This window comes from Bos javanicus, chromosome 17 (assembly GCF_032452875.1).
Source record: "Bos javanicus breed banteng chromosome 17, ARS-OSU_banteng_1.0, whole genome shotgun sequence".
In the NCBI taxonomy this organism is placed as follows: Eukaryota; Metazoa; Chordata; class Mammalia; order Artiodactyla; family Bovidae; genus Bos; species Bos javanicus.
Genome location: NC_083884.1, coordinates 67,853,703 through 67,875,245, shown reverse-complemented (window position 1 = coordinate 67,875,245; position 21,543 = coordinate 67,853,703). Strand labels below are relative to the sequence as shown.

General features: G+C 42.9%; 1 protein-coding gene across 2 annotated transcripts in view; it reads left to right on the top strand.

Moving 5' to 3' along the window:
• PITPNB (phosphatidylinositol transfer protein beta) overlaps positions 1-20,747 on the top strand; it is a 61,314-nt gene extending 40,567 nt beyond the window's left edge. Inside the window, exons 8-12 of one of the 2 annotated variants that reach the window (XM_061385240.1) lie at positions 790-867; positions 12,341-12,451; positions 14,112-14,234; positions 17,447-17,532; positions 18,700-20,747. In XM_061385240.1, coding sequence (XP_061241224.1) covers positions 790-867; positions 12,341-12,451; positions 14,112-14,234; positions 17,447-17,494 — 360 coding nt within the window. In that variant the 3' untranslated portion in view covers positions 17,495-17,532; positions 18,700-20,747. The remainder of the gene's footprint in view (positions 1-789; positions 868-12,340; positions 12,452-14,111; positions 14,235-17,446; positions 17,533-18,699) is intronic. The other variant, XM_061385239.1, reaches the window with a different exon arrangement.
• Positions 20,748-21,543: the final 796 nt, after the last annotated feature.

The window sequence follows — 21,543 nt, the reverse complement described above, 5'->3', positions numbered from 1 at the left end:
TTATGTATGTGTACGTGCGAAATGACAAAAGAACTTCCGTAAAGCACATAGGATTAAAGGGGTTTACTTCTCTTGTATTTTCCATTCTACCAGAAAGACTATATTAAGGGAAATAGAATTTACACACACAGGAACCTTGCATAAAACCTAGATTTTAGGGCCGTGCCCTGTGACATGCTTGTAACCGAGTCCCATACGGAGTCGTAAAGCCCTCCCTCACCTCACTTGGCCATGCGGGACTGACCTGAGTGTGGTGGTCCCTAAGGCGCTTGTACCGGTGACTCTCCACGGACGGGCTCCACCTCAGACCCAGACGTGGCAGCGCTTGGGGTGCACAGAACCCACAGTTCTGATCTGTTTCCAGTCATGGTAGTTGCTCTCCAGCAGGTGTTAGAGTCTCGTGGGCATTTCAGAACTGGTGTGGATCTGCTTAATTTCTTGAGTATGATGATAAGTATATCAAAATGCTGAAACTGTTGAGAAGTGTTAAAAATTTGTTCTTAGAGATAGTAACAGCAGTCCAGCAACCAGTTGTGGTGTACTTGTTGATCAGGACTTGTATTGCTTTTTATTATGTAGTTGTTTTGCCTTAAGGTAAAAGCTTAGAGCAAAGAGAACCCAACGGACAACTTCATGTTGCATAGAAGCGTTTCCCTGCATTTATGCAAAGCACAGTGAGCCCAGGCAGTTTCTGTCCTGTGCTTAGTAGCTGCAAAGGGCTATTCTGGCCAAGGGTAGAAATTTTTCTCTGGTTTTCTTCTCCGCCTCTGACTTTGTTTTGCTTTGCAGGACTACAAAGCTGATGAAGACCCAGCGTTATTCCAGTCCGTCAAGACCAAGAGAGGCCCTCTGGGACCCAACTGGAAGGTACTGGATGCTGACCTTTCTGACAGGCAGAGTCTTGGCAGCAGGACACTTGACAGGTCCTGAGTCTGGAGGAGCTGGCGACGTTTAAGTGAAAAATAGAAATGGCACAAAAACAGTTTTATTTGCGATAAGGACTCACAGCCAGTTGCAGTTGGCCAGCAAGTCTGTGCTGCATTAACAAACAGAACAGAGCCAGGCTGTCACTTTGAGCATAATGCTATTCTGATAACTCTTACAAGAGACAAGTGATTTAGTCTTTGGGGATTGTAATGTTCTCTTTTGAGACTTGAAGCAGTACAGAAGTCTATGTTAAATGAAGGTTGATAGTTTTAAATTTAGTCTTAGTAAAAACTGAACAAGTTCACCCTCCCCGGGCTCAGGTTCCTGGCCTTTTAATAGTTATCTTTTGGAAAGCAGGGCACCAGAGAGCAGTCTTGATGGCAAGTGGTTGTTGTCTAATAAAGAGCACATCCTTATTTTTATTTCTGGAAGGAAAGCAATGTCCAGGTAGTAATTTAAATCGCTACAGAAATATAATGGATTTTAAAGACATCCGCTAAACCAAATGACAACCCCTTAGAGAAGGCTTAATGTGTTGATGGCAAGTTATTACAGCTAATTTGACAAGAGAAGAGGAGCATAAAAACCTAAACATGCCCAAAGCAGATTCTCTACCAATGGGATTTTACTTGGTAACCAATCTGTTTATGCTGAAGCCAGTCACGGGTCATTGACAAATGGTGTCTAGGTGCTAGCTGTTGCCTGTAGATAGGGGATTACTGTAACAGCACCACAAGAACCCAGTGAGTGGCTCTCCACGGGTGTTGGACTGTTTGGGACTGTCTTGCACATCAATTAAAATGAAGAATGAGTCTGACTTTCTTCTCTAAGAAATGATTCATAATTATCTTATTTTCACATTTGTTCTCTGAGTAGAGTTTGGTTCAAGATTCTACCAGTTTAATGGCCATGGCTAGAGACTCAATACCCAGAAAGTGATATATGTCTCTTAGAAATTAAGGGACAAGTTCAGTATATGTGTTCTAAATTTACTCTAATGGATTAAAAAAAAAAAAAAAAAAACCCTTCAAGATTTCTCGCCATGAACTTTAGAACTCACCCTGAGTCAGAGGAGAAGCCTTTTCTCTGAGATTTAACAGATTTAACACAGGCTTTGAGAGAGAGAGAGAGAGAGAGAGAGAGAGAACTGTGCTGGAATACAGGAGGCTGCTTGCGAGGCTGCCGGGGGTCATCACAGGCTGTCTGGTCCCAGTAATACCAGCTCCTCTTTTCAGGGAGTAGTACGGGGCCGTGAGCTTGAGACATGGAGGTGAATTAAATCTTGCATTTTCTTCACATTGTCAGTTTTTCAAGCATAAACTTGAAAAGGTGGTGCTATATTATGTGGTGGGCTATTTATGTTGGGTGCCTGTCTTTCTTGTAGGAACTCCTAGCCAGTTTTACAAAAGACAGCAAACGTAGCTTGACATTCTGATTTCTACCTGATTTCCAACCTTTGGGAACTAGGGATATGACATTTACTGCTTTTTTATTTATGGTTTGTACCTCTGTAACTAACATTGCTTTGTCTTTTTATTATCCGTTAATGGTTACTTAAACTTCTAGAAGAGGTTTAAGTTTTAGAAATGTGAATTTTGCATTTTTTCAGGTTGCAGTGTAGTGAATTTTTACCCCCTGTGTGTGTGTGTGGCGGGGGGATTGAACAGTAGGTGATTTCTCAGGAAGCGTGTGGCTGATCATGATACCATTCTATCCGTTTGCCTGTCAGTTGTTAAACTTGAGCCAGATGATGGCAGGTGCAGCTACTCCATAAGTTGGGTTACTGTTTAACTGGATTTCAGTGAGTTATCATGATCTCAGAAATAACTTAGGTAGTCAAGAATAACTAAGGAACCCATCGCTTACTGCTGAGATGGATAATGAAAAGTAAGAAGGATTGACTAGTCAGTGATACAGCTGGAATCATAGGAACCTAGGGACTGACTTGCCCTTATCGACATCCTCTGCCTCTGTTCAGCAGACCCTACTTGCATGGCACCAAAGGGAGCCCCATGGAAGGATGATAGCTGAAGGTTTCTGTCCTTCTGAAATACGGGAATAGGGAAGAAGTGCATGGTGCTCGGGGCAGAGGGGAAGGAGAAACCCCGTTGTGGACCTGCTCCCCCAGGGCTGTATGTCACAGTGCTCCGGACCGAGTGCTGCCTTGCCTGGTGGTCCTGCTGCGCTCCAGAGGCGCTCCGTGCCCCTCCGCAGACTCGCCTTACCAGAACACATTCCAGAGTGCATCCACCGCCCCGTGCACGCCCCATGATCTCTTTGAAACTTCCCTTTACTTATCCCACAGTGGTATTTTCCTTCTGAATTATTACAGTATTTACTGCTTGTCTGCACCAGACTGGATGAGGGAAAAGAATCTTTTTCTTGGTGCCAGGCACTATATGAGGTTGTATTTAATCTTCACAGTTTTCCTATGAGGTAAATACAATTGCTTCGTTTTATAGATGAGAAACTTGGCCACAGAAACGCAGATAATAGTCACAGGAGAAACGTCTGCTGTTTCTGTCATACTTGATTCAGTACTCATCACAGAGATGTATAAGGCATGGAGACATAGCAGATTTTTACCCCTAATCCAGAGACACTGGCTCACCAATACGTACCTTTTTGCCCTCCTGTATCATGGCAGGGGTGTGGCTCTCTTATTCATGATATTTGCCAGAATTTGATACTTCTTTTAATACCAGTCATATTTCCAGTGGTCTGGGAAGCTGTTAGGAGACAGTGGCGCTAGGAGAGACCCATTAAAAACCCATCAGGAATCTTACAAGTTGTGAGTTAAATAACTTAACTCTGAAGCGTGTTTCCACATCTCTAAGTCGGGAATGACGACAGAGGATGAGGTGGCTGGATGGCATCACTGACTCGATGGACGTGAGTCTGAGTGAACTCCAGGAGTTGGTGATGGACAGGGAGGCCTGGCGTGCTGTGATTCATGGGGTTGCAAAGAGTCGGACACGACTGAGCGACTGAACTGAACTGAACTGATGGTTTGTGTGAGAACTAATGAGTGTTATATTCCCAGCAGAGAGGGAGTGGACAATAAATGGTAGCTTTTTCATTGTTGTCATGCTTTTGTCTTTGAAAATAAAAAGCCTCTATCATCTTCTGGACTTAGTGAGATCAGTGAATATGCTACCTTGTTTGGGACATAATTATTCCTTTTCTTTGTCTAGTGTCCAGGGGTTCCCATGGTTTCGGTGTTTGGGGATTGATTGTCCATCACATCCTGGTTCACCTGTCCTTACCCCTCGTGGTTGTGAGTGTTTAATGGGTGCTTGACCCAGGGTCAGTCGTAAAGCAGAGGCTGCACAGTTTTAGAGCCTTTGCTAGCAGGGGGTCATGGGGTTACCAGGGAATAATAGATTTTCATGTATTCTGTATTTGTTAAGAGTACAGACTTCTTTAGTTTATGGTATGATACATAGGTTTTTAATTTTTTTAAAAATTACAAACCTAGAGGTTCAGACTTTAGTTGTATATATATTCATTTTCCTTCTAAAAAAAGAATTTTTAAAATCTGAGCACATGAATTATATTTTGCTATTTAGGTCTCAACACTTGATTGAGTCTGCATAATAATAGAGTATTTTATAACCTGATAAACATTTTTGCTTCAAGGTAAAACCATGCATTTCTCATGGATATAAGTCTGTTTCTTCTGTGTAGTATTATACATATATGTATGTGTAGATTATACACATCCATATTGTGGTTCATTTTCTGTTGTGATTGGTTGTGATTACCAATACCAGTGACTTATCCATTTACATGTGGATGCCTTTAATTTTCCAGTTTGCTTTCTCTGATGGGTGAGGAGTTGTCATGTTAACCAACTGAAACAACACCTTTGAAGATTATAGCATGGTCTAATTTTCTTATACGATAGTTAATGATTAGGCATGTTTCCACTGTTCCCCCATCTATTTCCCATGAAGTGATGGGACCAGATGCCATGATCTTCGTTTTCTGAATGTTGAGCTTTAAGCCTACTTTTTCACTCTCCTCTTTCACTTTCATCAAGAGGCTTTTGGGTTCCTCTTCACTTTCTGCCATAAGGGTGGTGTCATCTGCATATCTGAGGTTATCGATATTTCTCCCGGCAATCTTGATTCCAGCTTGTGCTTCTTCCAACCCAGTGTTTCTCATGATGTACTCTGCATAGACGTTAAATAAGCAGGGTGACAATATACAGCCTTGACGTACTCCTTTTCGTATTTGGAACCAGTCTGTTGTTCCATGTTCAGTTCTAACTGTTGCTTCCTGACCTGCATATAGGTTTCTCAAGAGGCAGGTCAGGTGGTCTGGTATTCCCATCTCTTTCAGAATTTTCCACAGTTTATTGTGATCCACACAGTCAACGGCTTTGGCATAGTTTCACCCTTAGTGTGTATTAATTATGCAACTCCTAAGAGGATACCAGAAGAGCCATTCTGTTTCTTCCAGAAGCTGAGCTCTGCAGGAGCAGTACATGATTAGTTCCAGCCGTATTTTGGGCCCTTGAATGCCTCTGTTCTTGGACAGAGCTGAAGAACTGGGTGTGGACGGATGGGGTGTCCCACTCGGATGCGAAGAGTGCATTGACAAGATGGGCCTCTTGTGTCTTCCTGACACTGTCAGGGACAGAAACTTTTCTTCGTGCGTTTCACTTGAAGGGTGAACTTGTGATTTCACTTGTACTTGGTGTCACTCCTGGAATAATTGGACACAAGCATGAAGCACATGTCAGAGTTCTGATTAGTAAAATGGTTGTGAGCTACAAAAATATTAAGTGTGGAGACATGGAAAATGTGACCAATCATTCTCTCCCAGGCAGTAAGCTTTGCTGTCTTTATTATTGTGAAACTTACTATATGAGTTTAACCTACGGTTAGTTTAATCTTTTGAACTTTATCCCATGTTTACTTCTTCCATTTGACAGCCTTTGCCCATATAGGAACCTCCTGACTCTGAAACTTTCTGAGTGTCATCATCGACGCCCTGCTCGTGGCCCTTGGTGTGTCCCACGTCAGGGACACAGTTCACAGGTTCACACTCCCTCCCTTCCCCCACCCACTTCATCCCCACCCTCCAGACTCTCAGCCTGTAGGCCCCATGTCCAGCGTGCTTGATATGTACAGTGCTGAGTACAGGAGTCTGTCTGCTCAGCGTAGATACTCAGGAAGTATCCACTGAATTCAGGTTAGCCATCTTAAGTAAACATCAGTGTTAGACATGCCATGTACTTACAGAGAATGTAACGTCCAGTGTTGGCCTGTCCACATGGCTGCCACAGTCGGAACAGATTGAGGGAGTGGCTGGGGATGGTAGAAGCGGGCTCTGCTTGAGATTTCGGCACACATACTTGACACACGTAGTGTAATCTTCTGTTGATGTTTACTGATGGGTGCACTGGCAACAGCCCCAGCAGTACGTTTATTTTTAACTTTTCTTTAGTGAAATCTGGGCTGGAAACTTAACCTTACGAAATCAGCAGCTGAAATTGAGCATTCAAATTGTCTAAAATTGAAAAATTAAAATATGAATGGGGTGTGAGCCTTATAGAAACTGCTGTGTCCTTGCAAAATGTTAACTGGTTAAATGCAGCGTATATCTGTTCTGTCTTTATCCCAACACATTTTAAATAGGAAAGAGTATATGTGCAGTTGACATGTAGGATGAAACTGCGGAGCACATTTTTAGAAAATGATTTTGAAGAATGCCTTTGGGGTTTCCGCCACCCCCCTTTTACATTTGTGTATGTTGTCACAGATCCAAGAAACCAGTTCTCGTGAGCGCATGGGCTGATTGCTCGCCATTCCGGTTAAACACGCTGCGCTTTGTTTGATTCCGTTGTGTGGCTTCAGTATATGCTACTCTCCCTTAGGCCTTGTCCGCATGCCTCAGGGTAACCTAATATGTGTCGTTAAATTAAAAACATGATTTGAGTTTAGAGGTTCTGTTTATAGTTAGAAACGTGAAATGTAAGGAATTCAGTGAATACACAAACTATTTAAATACAATTTTGGAAACATTTCACAACTAGCTGGTACTGCAGCTGAAATTCAATCATGGAGACGAGTGATTGGGGTTCTTCTGTTAGCCCGTGACTGTTATTTATAGAACTTCTGATTCTTACATTTGGGTAACCCACCATCCTTTACCTTTTATTTTCAGTTGCTCTTTTCAGTTTTCATGCCATAATCTGTATAAAACTTGTATTTTCATTAAATACAAGTTAATTTTATTTTCTCCTATATTAGGTTAGGAAGTGTTAGGGTTGGGCTGGATTGGAATTAGCTGTGAATGATCCACGTTTAGATTATGGCTTTATTTGTTAGGGGATTTTTTTTTTTTCCCAACTGGTGGAAGAGGAAAGAATCAGAAAACATTTGTATTGTTGAAGGCCAGAGAGCAGACTCTGCCCTGGGCCAGCATCGCGTGAGTCTCCTGAAGGCTGGGCAGACCAGCCAAAACTCCTTTGGGGTATCTAGATTCTGGAACACTGCTCAGAATATGGGGTCGCAATATTTTGTCCCATTTAGATTTTTCGCATTTTTTAAAGGTTACACATTTTTTCATAAGAATACTTCTGGTAACTCTGAAGAGTTGATAATATTTTACTCTACATTTATACCTCATTTTTGCTTTAGAAGTTTAAGATGAGGAAAAATTAAATATGGACTGGACTAAAGTTATATATTAAAGATCTTAATTCAACTTTTAGCTTTGATTTATGAACCATCAAAAATAGGCAGAAAAACATTTATTGTTGTAATCAAAGGTGAATGAAGATTTAAAATAGATCCCAGATACTAATAATTTAAGGCAAAGTAAATTGTTGTCCTAAAATACTCAGCTGACAGCAAAAACTTTTATTAATAAGTCTTATTTTTTTAAGTATATTAGTTTTTTCTTGATTATAAAATGATACATGTTTATGAAGTTTTGAAAAAAGGCAGTTGTAGCCTCACCATTTAATTATTGCTATTTGTTATATTCCCTAATTCACAGTTTATTTTGTTACAGATGTTTATGCTATACACAGATACCTATTTATACTCATACTGAGCTTTTTATTCCTTCATGTAATAGCCCATTGTTTGGAAGACCTAGGAGGTATTTCACCAGCTCTTTCAGTGGGTATGGCATTTACTAAGTCCAAGGTTGTACTGTTGTAAACTGATCTGCAGGGTTGTTATTTTCTTACCTGATGAATTGGGATACATTTCTGAAAGTAGAATTATCAGGTTGAAGTGTATATGGCATCTATATAAGATATAAGCAGCTTTAAGACTTTTTAATTACTTAGTGTCAGACCATTGCCCCCCCCCCCAGAAAGATTATGCCAAGATTATGCTTTTTTTTAACCACTTATAGTCAAGTTCATTATTTTCTGTCATCATTAAGTAATGGAGACTTTTCTTAAGTTATTTTCTTTATTTTGTCACTAGTTTTAACACCATAGCACAGATGAAGAGGTGAATTGCATAAGTCATCTTTAGATTGGGTGAGATCTCAAATACGACAGATGTTAATAATGTAATATAATAATAGTAATACAGTATTAGTAACTGAAAATATATAACTTATGTGTTCTCATCTTTCTCCAAGGCTCTTTAAGATTATGTTTCTGTATGTCACCTCTGTGCCTCCCCCTTGCGTGTTGATATTATGGAGAATTAGGCCAAGAAATAAGGGCAGCAGGCTGTTTGTTCACTTGTTTATTTTTTAATTGATTTCCATATTCTTCCCTGAACTTTTTTTTTTAATAATTGGATAGAAAACCAAAAGCAGATTGACTATACCTTTTACGTCTGTGGACGAGAGCTCAGAGAGCTGGTTCCTTTCTGTCCTATCACTCACAGTTTCTAAACTACATTCTGTAGACCAGTAGATTTTGTCAATTACCAGTAGTCGTTTTAATTGGTTTGAGCAGCCTGCCAAAGTCACTAGGAAGATGTGAGAAGCAAACTCGGGTGATTGTTGGAATCACGTGTGTGTGCTCTGTTCTTGGAGGCCCGGCTTGGTGTAGGCATGTGTGTATTAAATTTAACTTACTCTTTAATTAGAACCATGCTTTATCCTGCTGTTTTTATAAAATGGGGGGAGGGGTGGGTGGCTTCTGAAGAGCTAGTGTTCTAGAAACACCCAGGGTTCTCACTTAGCACAGGCTGTCTAGCGACTTGGAGTTTGAGAACGAAGCTCTCAGTAGTCCATAATTAATAGGGACCTTGGAATGTTCCATTCCTGGAAGGTGTCTTAGGGCTAATCCGTGGTGTATCAGAGGTTCTCCACCAAGAGGACGTTTCAGCCAGAGTTGGTGGGCAGGAGGATATTTGTTAAGCCTGGGCATATTATAGAATAAAATGCAAAACTATAGCAAGTTTTAAGATGAGCCATTGGACATGAGGGACATGAGCCTAGCTCCTGTAGCCCTGGGCCAGCCCCACCCCTCACACTCAGCTCACACCCCTGCTTTCAGTGGCACGTCAGTGGGGGATAAATAGGTCAAATGGAGCCCAGGGTTCACTTCTACTGGCTGGCGGGGGCGGGGAAGAACCCCGACTACATTACATAGGTTACTTTGCAGCCCAAGCCCCTTACTCCTAGTCTGGCACTGCTGTTAGGCGTGCCTCACTGTGTTAAATGCCTTATTCTGCGTACACCCAGATGTATTTCATGTGAGCGTTGTCACTGACCCTCATTGGATAAGAGCGCACCTCCACACTGGCTCATCGCTTATTGAAAAAATGATCTGTAAACGACCAGCCTTGTCATTGACATTTCAACGAGGCTGGGCCCTGAGAAGCTCGCTGCCCGCTGGGGAAGGCTGTGGACTGACTTGTAGACCCCAGAGCCCAGTTCAGTTAAGTGCAGGGCCTGCAGGTCAGAGATGGGAGTCCAGGGCGCAGCACCCACAGTAGGTGCCCTTCTGGCAGAGACTGTTGGCGCCAAGGGTAGTGCTTTCATCGTTGCTTTTATACACGGTTACTTTCCTGTCTACCAGCCACCTGTGTCCTCTGATAACACCTAGCACAGATTGGGTTGTAAATGATGCCCAGTTAATACTTGGTGAATTAAACTTGTTCACAAATTAAGGGGGGGGGGTGTGTGTGTGTGCACATGCGTGCACACACACATGTACCCATCCATGCTGAATTTTAACATTGTTCTCTGTTTTATGGGAAGGAAATTGGAAAAATAGAGCAATAAGCTAGTCAAGTTTCTCTGCTGACATAGAACTCACCTACGAAAGGACAGTTTGCTGTATGTAATGTTTGTATTTAAATGCTTGTGGTGCTGCCTCATTGATTTAATCCATGTACCAGGTCATTATTCAGAAGGTGAAATGTTATTACAGAAGACGTTTTCTGAGAAAAGATGATCAATCATGCAGGTCTCTACAGAACTTTTGAGTCCTATTAATAATACCAAAGTGGAATTTTTTTTCATGTATCATAGAATTCACTTGAAACTGGAACATTATTGAGGGTTTGAAGGGGGAGGTGGGGGGGAGTGAAATGTGGCCTGGTTGCTATGATTACATAAATGAAGAATAATCTTGAGGCTTTAGAATAAGACCCAGAAATTCATCATTTAAAAAATGCATGTACCTGTGGCTGGCTGGAAACACTTGCTTACACACAGCGAAGTTGCTGCCAGTGGAGAGCGTGTGAGGGGGGCGCAGCAGGTGGCAGGGGCGCCTGGGGTGGCTGCACCGGTGCCGGTGTCTCGAGTGCTGGGTGACCCTGAGAGCAGTGAGCGAGAAGGGGAGGACCCTTGTAAAAGGCGTGTGCCTTTTCACCCCGTAATTTAGTTTCTGTAGAAAGGGCCCCTCTAACTTGCTACTCTTTTGAGAAACTTTCTTGAAAAGCTGTTTTGCATATTCAAGTTACTCTTTGAACTCTATGTAAGAATAAAGGAGAGAGAACTAATGCATGCTCAGCTGAGTCCCACCAGCTAAGCACGGAGCATACATACCCTGCCTTATTTAGTCCTGATGACAGTCCTGAGATATGGCTGTGCTCTTGGAAGTACACCAGGACTGAGCCGGGAGATGGCAGGACAGCCCTTGTCCTCCCCACCGCCGGGGGTCCCCACCTCTGCCACCTGGGAATCTTTGAGCCTGACCCACCTTCCGGGCTGGACTGGGAGGTCCAGGCGCGGGTCTGAGGCTGCCTTCGCTCACTGCTGTGGGCCCCTCCCAGGCTCTCTGCTCCAGCAGGCAGGCATTCCGTCTCCTGCACTCACCGCCGTGGGAGAACCCCATGATGCACAGTGGGTCCATGGTGAGGACACTGAAGTGTGCGCTGAGCTCCTGGTTCACACTCTCCCCCAGCTCACCCCTCTCCCCCAAGTAAACCTGCTCGTGTGTTGTGCCAGGACAGCCGCCTGTGCTGAGTTGCACCACAGAGATCATCAGCAGTGCTGTGGGTTGCAATGCCCACCCCCCACCAATTTTTATAATGAAAAATTTCAAAAGCAGTCAAGAAACCAGAAGCAGAGAACTGTAAACACCTCCACCTAGATTTGACAGTTGTTAACACTTTGTCGTGTTTGTTTTTTCCCTCCTTTTCTGCCTCCTCTCACTCCTTCTCTCCACTCCAATTTTTTTTCTTTTCTTATTTCTGAACCTAAAAATCCAGAGTAAGTTTTCATACTCTTGGACCTAGGGTAACGTGTTTTGAGAATCCAAATTCTAATTGCTTTTTTGTTTTCTTATGAAAGTAAATTATAAACATTTTGTTTTTCCAATCCAGATAGTTCCCCACCCTTTCTCCCTTGCTTTTTTTTCCCCCCATTATTTTCCCTTTTGTATCCTAACTCTCAACTACGTTTAAACTATGAGATATAATTACTCGTGGAAATTAAAGTCCTGACGTGTGGAATTTGCTTCCAAATACTTGGTGATGATAGATGATTTTTGCTACTACATACCTTTTCATGTCCCCTCATTTGGTTGGAAAATACCTCAATTAACAGCAGTGCCCCTGCGCTTGCCAGCGCTAGAAGACAAACTTCCTCATGGTGTTCTTACTGAGGCCCCAGCACATCCACGGTGGGAGTGTGATAATGGCGTTAGGAAGACCTCCACGTAGTAAAGGCGTGCTATTGACACGATGTGAATAGAATTTGGTACTTAATGTGAAATCCGAATAGTGTGATTTGAGGCAAAGCGCTGTGCCTGTTAAATTGTAGAACCAGGAAGTAGCCTGCTCTGTGGAAGGAGGGTCGGCAGCACGGGAATGCTGCTGCTTTTGCTAAAATGATTTCAGATTCTCAGGTACCCGCATTAAACCATACGGTGTGATTTTCTTCGTAGACGTCTGTGATGTTATTACACAGCAGTCAGCTTTAATCAAGACTTAAACGTTCAAGTCGTGATTTCCCATTTTTGCTTTTCCTCATCCAGAAGGAGCTGGCAAACAACCCTGACTGTCCTCAGATGTGTGCCTATAAGCTGGTGACCATCAAATTCAAGTGGTGGGGCCTGCAGAGCAAAGTAGAAAACTTCATCCAGAAGGTAAAGCCTGTCCCAAACGCTGTGACTAAGTGTGGGTTAAGACTGCAGGTAGCCGTTAGTGGGGTGTTGTCTCTCTTGCCACCTTTTCCTTCTCATTTGGGTGAAATTCTTGTCCCAGTATAATGCCTCTCTGCCCTCCTTTTTCTCCCTACAAACAGCAAAATCAGACACCAGCGGAGGCTCTAAGGGGCTTTCTCTGGGGAAGAGCAAAGCATTCTTTTTGTGCCAAGTGCTTTCCTGATGGCTTACCCGGCTCTTCTGTGCGGAGCCCTTGGCATGTCCCCAAGGGAACCTGGGTCCCGGCCCTGGCTGGAGGGGAGAGGCCAGGCCTTGCTGTTGAGGCTCCTCTGTTCCTGGTGGGCCCACAGGTCTCTCCGGACGGTGCTGTCTGTGAACTTCGCACTTTCTGGTGGGACGTCCTCCTCGGAGGTCCTCGCTGGGAATGGTTACGCCGAACCTGCAGTGACATGATCTGAGGATCCCGGTTCTCGTTACCTCTTTTTTATGTCTTCATTCAAGAGATAGTAACACAAGTGTTTTGATCTAGAAAAAGGGGAGAATTGCAGTTGCATAGATACTCGTGATTGTAATCTTGTAGGGAATATGAAAGTTTCTTTGGTATTTAATTTTCCTGTAGGGTGAATAATTCATAGATGTCTGTGAATTGTCTCCATTGTCATTATTTAGAAGCCCCTGTGTTATCTTGGAACTTCCCACAACTAGTTGTATCTGAGTTTCACCGTCACTTCTACTTTTAAACTGTAACTGATCTAACTTTTTTTTTTTTTTTTTAAAGGGTCTTAAATTATTCCTAAGCCTGCTTGCAGTTGGCCATAGCAGGCACTATGAACACTGGCTCTCTTTCTTCCTCTTGGATCAGAATAATAGGTTAACAAGCCAGTTCTGATAAAGAAGTTACACATATAATTGATGAGGTCCCTTCTGTTCATGGAAAAAAAAATTTAAGTTGAAGATTGTCCAGAAATATTAAAGTACTCACTGTTCATTGCACTTTTCTCTCTTCTCTGGAAAGTGTAGTAAACCTTAAATAATCCAGCAGTTAAAGCCACGAATTACATACGTTAAAGTCACTAATTTTATGTATGCACACACACACACACACATACACATACATATATATACCTATTAATAGTAATACTAGAGCAGGAAAATTAATGGAGAGTATGTAGTAATTCTTAATTTAATAAAACATCTTATTCTGAAGAATCCAATTCTTTCAGTACCTGCTATATTCCGCCTCACAGTATTTCTTTGAATTGCAGGGGAGAATGACAATGTATGGTTCTGTAGCAGAAGTCAGATTGACCTTAGGTCATTGACATTAGAAAAATGTAAAAATAAGCTGGGTCTGGCTGGAGCTCGTGTTGGATCTGAACGCGTCAACCACGTTTTTTACAGTTTCTGACAAATCATTCTGCCTTTGCAAGGAGAATCCTTTCACATTTCTCAGAGAGATGTTTCTTTTTATTTTGCTTTACAAAATGTTAATAGGATGGAATTAAGATTTTCACTAATTGAAACAGTGGTCTTTTCAAGCCAAGAATATGTCATTTCATGGGTTAACTGGGGCATATAAAGCAAAAAATGTTTTTAATGTTAGAGTTTTGCCATCTTACAATACTTTCTTTTGTTTTAAAAGCAAGAAAAAAGGATATTTACAAACTTTCATCGCCAGCTTTTTTGTTGGATTGACAAGTGGATTGATCTGACAATGGAAGACATTAGGAGAATGGAAGATGAAACTCAGAAAGAACTAGAAACAGTAAGACTTCATTCTGTGGAAATTCTCTGATTTCCCTTTTCTAAAACTGTGTCCATGCTTAATAAGTTTAGATTTAAAATGAGGGCAAGTGTTACTGAAAGCCATTTCTTCCTGTCTATATCCTTGTTAAACTCTGGTTTCTTAGACACTAATATCTTTCTATTCTGATTTCTCTTTTATTGAGCATCTTTATGCAAGTAGACTAGAACTCTGTTGATCTAGAATTTGTTACCCGTAAAATGTCCACTGGTTTTGTATTCCCTTGCACGTGCTGGTTCTCTGTGATGGTGCCTGGTTCACAGTCCTTTTAGGCATTCGCTTAACTTAGGCCAAGTTGCCTCTGTCATTTTATTATCACAATAGGTTATTACCGCTAGTACAGTAAGTCCTAGTTCCCTCTTCTGTAGCCAAGATAAGAAAGCTAGTGGTATTGTCACTGATTCCAGAAGTGCCTCCTCCCTCCCACAGCCGGTAATGACTCCTTATTTCTTACAAGCTTGGGGCAGAAATCCAGGTGATCCCTGGGCTGGAGGCCTGCGGGCCACGTCTCAGAAAGTGCAGCCCATTCCAGCTCCTCCCCATACCTGTGAGCCAGCCCTGCAGCTCGCGAGCACCCCCTTCCTCCCAGAGCGGATGGTTCTTCCCCACCTACTCTTGCCTGTGTCTGGTTTTGCTTTTGCTCCGGGCTGCGCTTCTCAGTTGAAAGTAAGGCCCCGCAAGGGATGTCCAGCAAAGGCTCTCGGTTTCCATGCAGTCATCCAGAGTCCTGCCAGCAGTCCCAGTTTGGGAAGCTCCGCAGGCAGGAGGGGAGTATTTGACGAACGCCTGTGTGTGAGGCAGGAACTCCATTTAATCACAGGAGACTGGCAGCAAATCAGGTTCTTTGGCACAGAAGGAAATCTATTTGTCTGGCACATAGCATTGTAAAGAATCTGTGTTTAAAATTGCTTACTTTTGGTGATTACAGCAGATCTGCTTCTAATTAGCTTTATACAAACCTTCTGAGAGGACTAGCACATATTTTCTTTATAAGGCAATAAAATGTTTTAACCTTATCTTATATGTAAAGTAAACTTTAAGCAGCCTCCAGCTTATGAATGGATTTTGTTCCAAAAGTTTTTAAGTTCAGTTTTTGAAATTTGGAACATGTTTCCCCCATAGTAACAACATTATAAATCAGGGTTTGGTTTGCAGGCCAGCCAGTAGAGGCCTCGCCGACCTCAGTTCCTCACACTAAACGGCATGGCTCTGAGTTCTGGGCCTTGGGAGCGGGGTGATAGGATGGCTAGTACAGAAGACCGCCCCTTGCCCGTACTTCTAGGCTGGCCCCAGGCGGGATGTTTAAACAGGCGAGAGTAAGCTAAGGGTGCTTGCTATCTTCCTGTGACGCCTCTGTCCCACATCTGTCGCACTGTTTCTCTCGAGTCAGACGCCCTTCTCTAAGCAGCGCCCTTCACCACCACACGGTCTCGGCCCCTTTCCCCGCCTTGCCTGGTTCCACTCCTGCTGGGTGCTCCAGGCTCCAGAGAGCCACCAGCTCTGCCTCTAGCCCCTCCAAGCCGCGGGTGTCAGCTGAACACTGAAAAGAAAGACCAGGGTTACACCCTCATCCTTAGTAAGTTTATGGTACAGCTTTGGCATCTCCAAAAAGGGATTTGCCAGCACCAGTTAAAAAACCAAAAACGGACTTCCTTGTGCTGGTTTGAACTCTCAGGAAGGAGGCTTTCTTTTGATTTCTGTGCTGAGGCCCCACTCCTATCATGAGGAAGGGTGGTGATGGCCAAAGGGTAGCGGGCGGAGCCCTCAGGCAGACGGCTGAGGCCGCCTCTCTCCCGGGGTGGGGGGCGGCGCTCACTTCCCTGTCAGTGTTTTAGTCTCAGACATCCGAGCGCAGCGCCACCAGGAGGTGGTGACTGTCCCCCACCTGTGGCGGACCTGCAGGCCCAGCTGCGTCTCCAGGCACACCTGTCAATCCTGAATTGGGAACTGCACTTGAAAAGAAGGTGTCAGGTAGTCACACAGAAACCCAGCTTATCAGAAAACATCGTGATTGTACCCATGTGGCCTAAACTGACAGATTCCCTCATAAAGTGGGTAGGAATCTGTCCTTGGTTCAGGGTTGGGAGTCCATGGCAGTGTCTTCGTTGAAGTATTTCAAAAATACTTCAAGTCAGATTTCAGGGTTAAGTGCTGGTCATCTTAATGTTAAATCCCACATAGGTTATTTCGCTCCAGGTCACCAGGGACAGCTTTATTCCGCATCACGTTGCTGCTGCTCTGAGCCCTGACGGTTGGTTTGCTGGCGTCTTCTCAGTCTGGGCAGCAGCATGCCTGCAGGCCAGAGTGCCTACCATTTCCACGTCCTCTTCACCACCGAGGCATTTCCCCTTTCCTTGAGGTCTTGTTTCCCTGACACCTGATGGTAGAATTTGATGTGTTGTAGTTCTTTTCTTAATTCTCAAATATTTTAAGAATTGGATTTCTTTCAAATGGGTTTTGGCCCTGGAGAGAAGGCAAAGCATCTCTGAGAGGTCAGGCATGAAAGGAATGCCCAAGCTTGTAATCCCACAGAGAAACACTGAGATTAGGCCCAGCAACTGAAGGAGTACTTAGGGCAGCTTTAGGCTTGTTCTTCCCTGGCCCTTGAGGGGAGGGTGGTGGGAGGGCTGAGCTCCCTTTGCTCCTTGGTGATGCACCCTTGTGCCCCTGTTTCTCTGTGCACTGTCCCTGTGCGCTCTTGTTCTTCCTTCGCCTCCCGCTCTTTAATACACTTACCATGAAGAACTCCTCTGAGGAACACTGGTCTCAGAAGCCAGAGGTGGCCACACCACACGGCTTCCTCTGGTCCAAGGACTGTGAAAAAGTGAACCAGACCATCAGGGCATTTTCTCACACTGTGTTGGTGAGCAGTTCGCTCACCCTGGTGATCTTTGATAATTTCACGTCATCAGTCTGCAGGCTTTTGTTTCCTGTTTCCGAGAATAGATATTAACATGTTTTTTTGTGCTGTGTAAGAAAAAAAAGCCTTTTGCAAGATTTTCTTTGGATCAAGGTAACTAGAATGGCCTCAGAACTTCATTTTTGACGTGGATATCTGCTTGTAAACAGGCAGCGGTCACTTCACAATCTCTTCAAGGTCTTTTTCTCCCTTTGCTACTAACCCGATGTAGAGCCTGTGATTTCAGCAGCTCACGATCTTATTTTACGTTTAGATGCGTAAGAAGGGTTCCGTCCGAGGCACGTCGGCTGCTGATGTCTAGATGAGTCCCCTGTAGGGTCAGAGACAATACCAAACTGTGTAAGTGAAGACCTGGGTGAAAAGAATGTTTAAAAACCAGAACCTTTTTGGTAATGGGTAGTTAACTTGCTGAATAGAGACAGTGTGTTAAATGTGGTTTAATTTTTAGAATTTAAGAGAATTTAATATATGTCAGACATTGACAGTGAACACGAGTTACTATCGTATAAGAATTTCATCTGTGGAGCAGGTTGAATGTAGTAATCCCAAGTTAGTTCTTCGTGTTGCAGGCTAGAATCCAGCTGCCAAGCACACTCACCATGCAGCCAATTTCCCATCGATAGCCAGTTACCTGACCTGTTTCTCACTAGGACCTTTTGTGGTTAGTAAGGAAACATATGAAACCATTTAAAATCAAAGATCCTTCATGCCATGCCATGAGCGTCAGTAATTCATTTAATTTGAAATTTTTTCTGAATACCAAAAAGTCCTCCTTCATGTTGACTCTTCAAGTATCTTTACATTTAGCTTTAATATGTGTAAATACACTGGTTTTCATTTCCAGTGTGAAATATTTGTATGGTGTTACTTCGTTCACACACATTTACACGCCAGATAAGAGATTTTCTTATAGGGGAGAAAAGAGAACATCAGAACCTAGCCCACGTGTTGAGACCAGGATGGGTAAACAGAATAGGCAGTATGCCGTTGCCACTTGTTAGCGCTGAACTGTGGCGTTTCCTGAGGAGATGACGAGACAGAGCAGTGCTCTCACCTGCTGTGTCTTTGCTGCCCCCGACATGTACTGCCTGCTCTTCAGCTGCTGCACAAGCGGTGTTCAGTCCTGAAGGAAAGCAGCGCCAAGTAAGAAAGGATGGACTCCACCAGGGCTCCTCCAAAAGCCCTTTTCTTAAAATTCAGTGTTCACGTAAAATTTTTTTAAAATTTATTGTTACTTTCATTAAGTTTTCCTGAGTTTCTGTCATTTATTTCTGCTTCTAATTTATTTTCCCTCTGATGAAACAAAATATTATGCTCTTAGCAAGACCTGAATCAAGAGGTTAAAAAAATGCAGTAGTTGGGGTATACTGTCTGCCAGAAATTTTGCTACATTGAGGATTTTTTCCCTAGAGAATGATTGTGACAAGCTGTGGTCTAACGTTTTTTGTGTGTCTTTTTGTCTTTTTGTATTTTAACACATTGGACTGTCTTTTGCTTTTCTTACAGTTACGTAATCAAGGTCAAGTAAGGGGAACCAGTGCAGCCAGTGATGAGTGAAGAAGAATCTGACCATGTCTTGCAGTGTTGACGTTTCCCAGACGTGTGCTTGTGGGTCTGTGCCCAGAGGCACGGGTCCCAGCTACGTGTGTATATATGTTTGTGTGTGTCAATCTGTAGCTGTATATAAAACGCATGTAGAGCTACAGATCCCAGTACACACACTTGTGTATATATGTACATATAAACATACTGAAGGGATTAGTACAATTTCTCCAAAGTACTGTACCTATCTTCAGCAAGAATGCAAAAGAAAATATTTTCAGTATATATACCTGGAACAGATTTTAATAATTATCAGAGTAATACCATTAATGGATGAATTGACTGCAATGTAATACTAGCTGGTATGTTTCGTAAATGGCAAGTTGTGGACCAAGATATATATATATATATATATATATACACACACACACACACACACACACACACACATATATATAGCCTTTTATTACTTTTTTGTTCTTTTAAATCAGTCTCTTATAAATTTTAATTTTAGTCCCATAATCAACAGAATCCCACAGGAAAGTTTATTAAAAATCTTTTGGCATTCCAAGGAATCTGGAATGAAACTCTGAATGTATTTAAAATCATTTGTTTCTGGATTTTCATTACCATACAGCCAAATTGGACAATATCTATTAGTAAAGAGTTACAGGCCAGTTTTTACTTGTTTGCCCCTGAGGTATAAAGCTCCTTTTAAAAAAAATTCCATTTTTTATTGAATTTTTGTATTTTAAATTTCAAGTATTTTTCTACATCAAGTCTAGGAAAAATGGAAATGACGGTCTGTGATTTATTAAAAAAAAAAAAAAAAACACTGTATAATTTTTCAGGCTTCTGTTAGGCAAAGACAGAAATTGATGAAGAAATTAATAGGATTGTAGGCCGTTAAGAAAAACTGGAAGTACAGCACTTCCATGGAGTTCTGTTTCTAAAATGACTGTTTTCTGAAATTACAGCTTGGAAACTATGCAAATGATCTAGATTCCTCACAACTTAACATGGTAGAACACAGATAGTGATGACGTTTTGCTCTTTTCGAGTTGAAATACATACTTGGAGGGGGAGATAATGCGTCTGAGACAGGAAGAGATTCAGAGGCAGCGCGAGGCCTGTCTGCACAGGAGACAGAGGCCCGGCCCGCGGCCAGCGCAGCTGCACTCGCTGGGGTGTGCTCTCCTGGGACATCATTGGAACGCACCCTGAACACGCATCGGGAAAACGTAGCCTAGAAGCTGCGGGTCTCCTTTTTTCCTCTTTTTTCCTTTTATTTTTTTTAAAGAAAAGAATAATAGCTAGGTAAGATTTCTATCATCTTTCTCTGTCTAAGTCTAGTTCTTCTCCTGTCAGTTCTGGGAGCTCGAATAGAATCTTATTGAAGCCTTCAGGTCCCAGCCATCTTCTTTAACCTCCCACCGCTCCTGCCCCACGCCAGGCCCCGTGGTCATACCATATTCGTAATCTGATTCGCTGACAGCCCCGCCCTCCCTGCTCCCTGGTTTCCCGCCCTGTGTCCCCACTGAAGTGATCGCAGTGGCCTGGACATGGCTGTGCAGGGTCACTCCCACGTGGCAGCACCCAGTTCCCCTCGGCTGCAGACCCCACATCGCACGTGTCCTCTGTGTACTCAGGATCAGAACCGACGTCTACTCTCTGGGCACTGCTGTAAGATGGGTTTTGTCAAGAGCATAATCATTGTCTGCAAAGCGTCTGATGCCAGGAAGATTATTGCTAATCTGGTGAAGTAGAGTCTCCCCTTCTCCTTTTAATGAACTTAACTCACTGGCATCTGTAGCATCGTTTGGGAGCTTGGGCGCACATGGAAATGACGGGCCAGCACATGGATTTTAATGTTTTTCTAACAACTGTGGAGATTTGGGGGAATGTGTGGTGAATGTAAAATATCTAGTTTACTTGGAAGTCTCTTGTGTAAATTACAGTAAAACAAAGTAAATGAAATTTAAACAAAAAATAAATTTGATCACAAAATGCCACTTGTGTGCTTGAGTGGTTGTTCACCTGATGCCACGTCTGGTTCAGAGCGCGGTGAACCACCTCTGCTGTTTTTTCAAGAATTCTGCGATGTGCAGCACTGTCACTTTGGGGGAAACTTTTTTTTTTTATTGCAAACCTCTGTTCTTGAGGTGTGCCTATGCCACTTTAAGTTGTTACATTTGATTTCTTAAATTTTGTCTCTGAAAGCTGACAGTAAAGAAGGATTATATATTATTCTCAGAGGTTTTCTAAAAAATTATTTTTTACGGGGAAAATTACGGAAAACCTATAGTTTTGTTTTTTTTTGAAAACCCATAGTATTTTTTTAAAGTACTCAGGATTTTGCCATTAGATTCTGCTCATTTCAAGACCATGGCTTTTTGCTTTGGGGCCGGGTTTCACATCTCCTCTTTGAGGACTTTGTTGCTTCCAGTCTTGGTTTTAGACACATAATTTTTCTCATGGTGCCAGCTTAACATTCTAGAGTAGTTCAACCTTCAGAGAGGTGGCCAACTCCCTAGATGGATTTAATGTAATGTTGTATTTCCAAGGTGTTCTTGTGTGTGTTTTCCAAGGTGATTTCCTCAGTGTTTTACTTCAGAGGTGGTGTCTGCATTCGCGTGGACCGTCCGTCATCTGTGGGTTCAGCAGTGCGCTGACTTCCACAGCTGGCACTCTGGTCTCCTGGAGGTGCCACAGTGAGCAGCAGTGCAGAGTCCAGTATGGGAGACCGGCGTGTGAACATGTAGACAACAGCTCCGTCTGATGAGTCGTCGTCTGGCAGTAGAGAGTTTG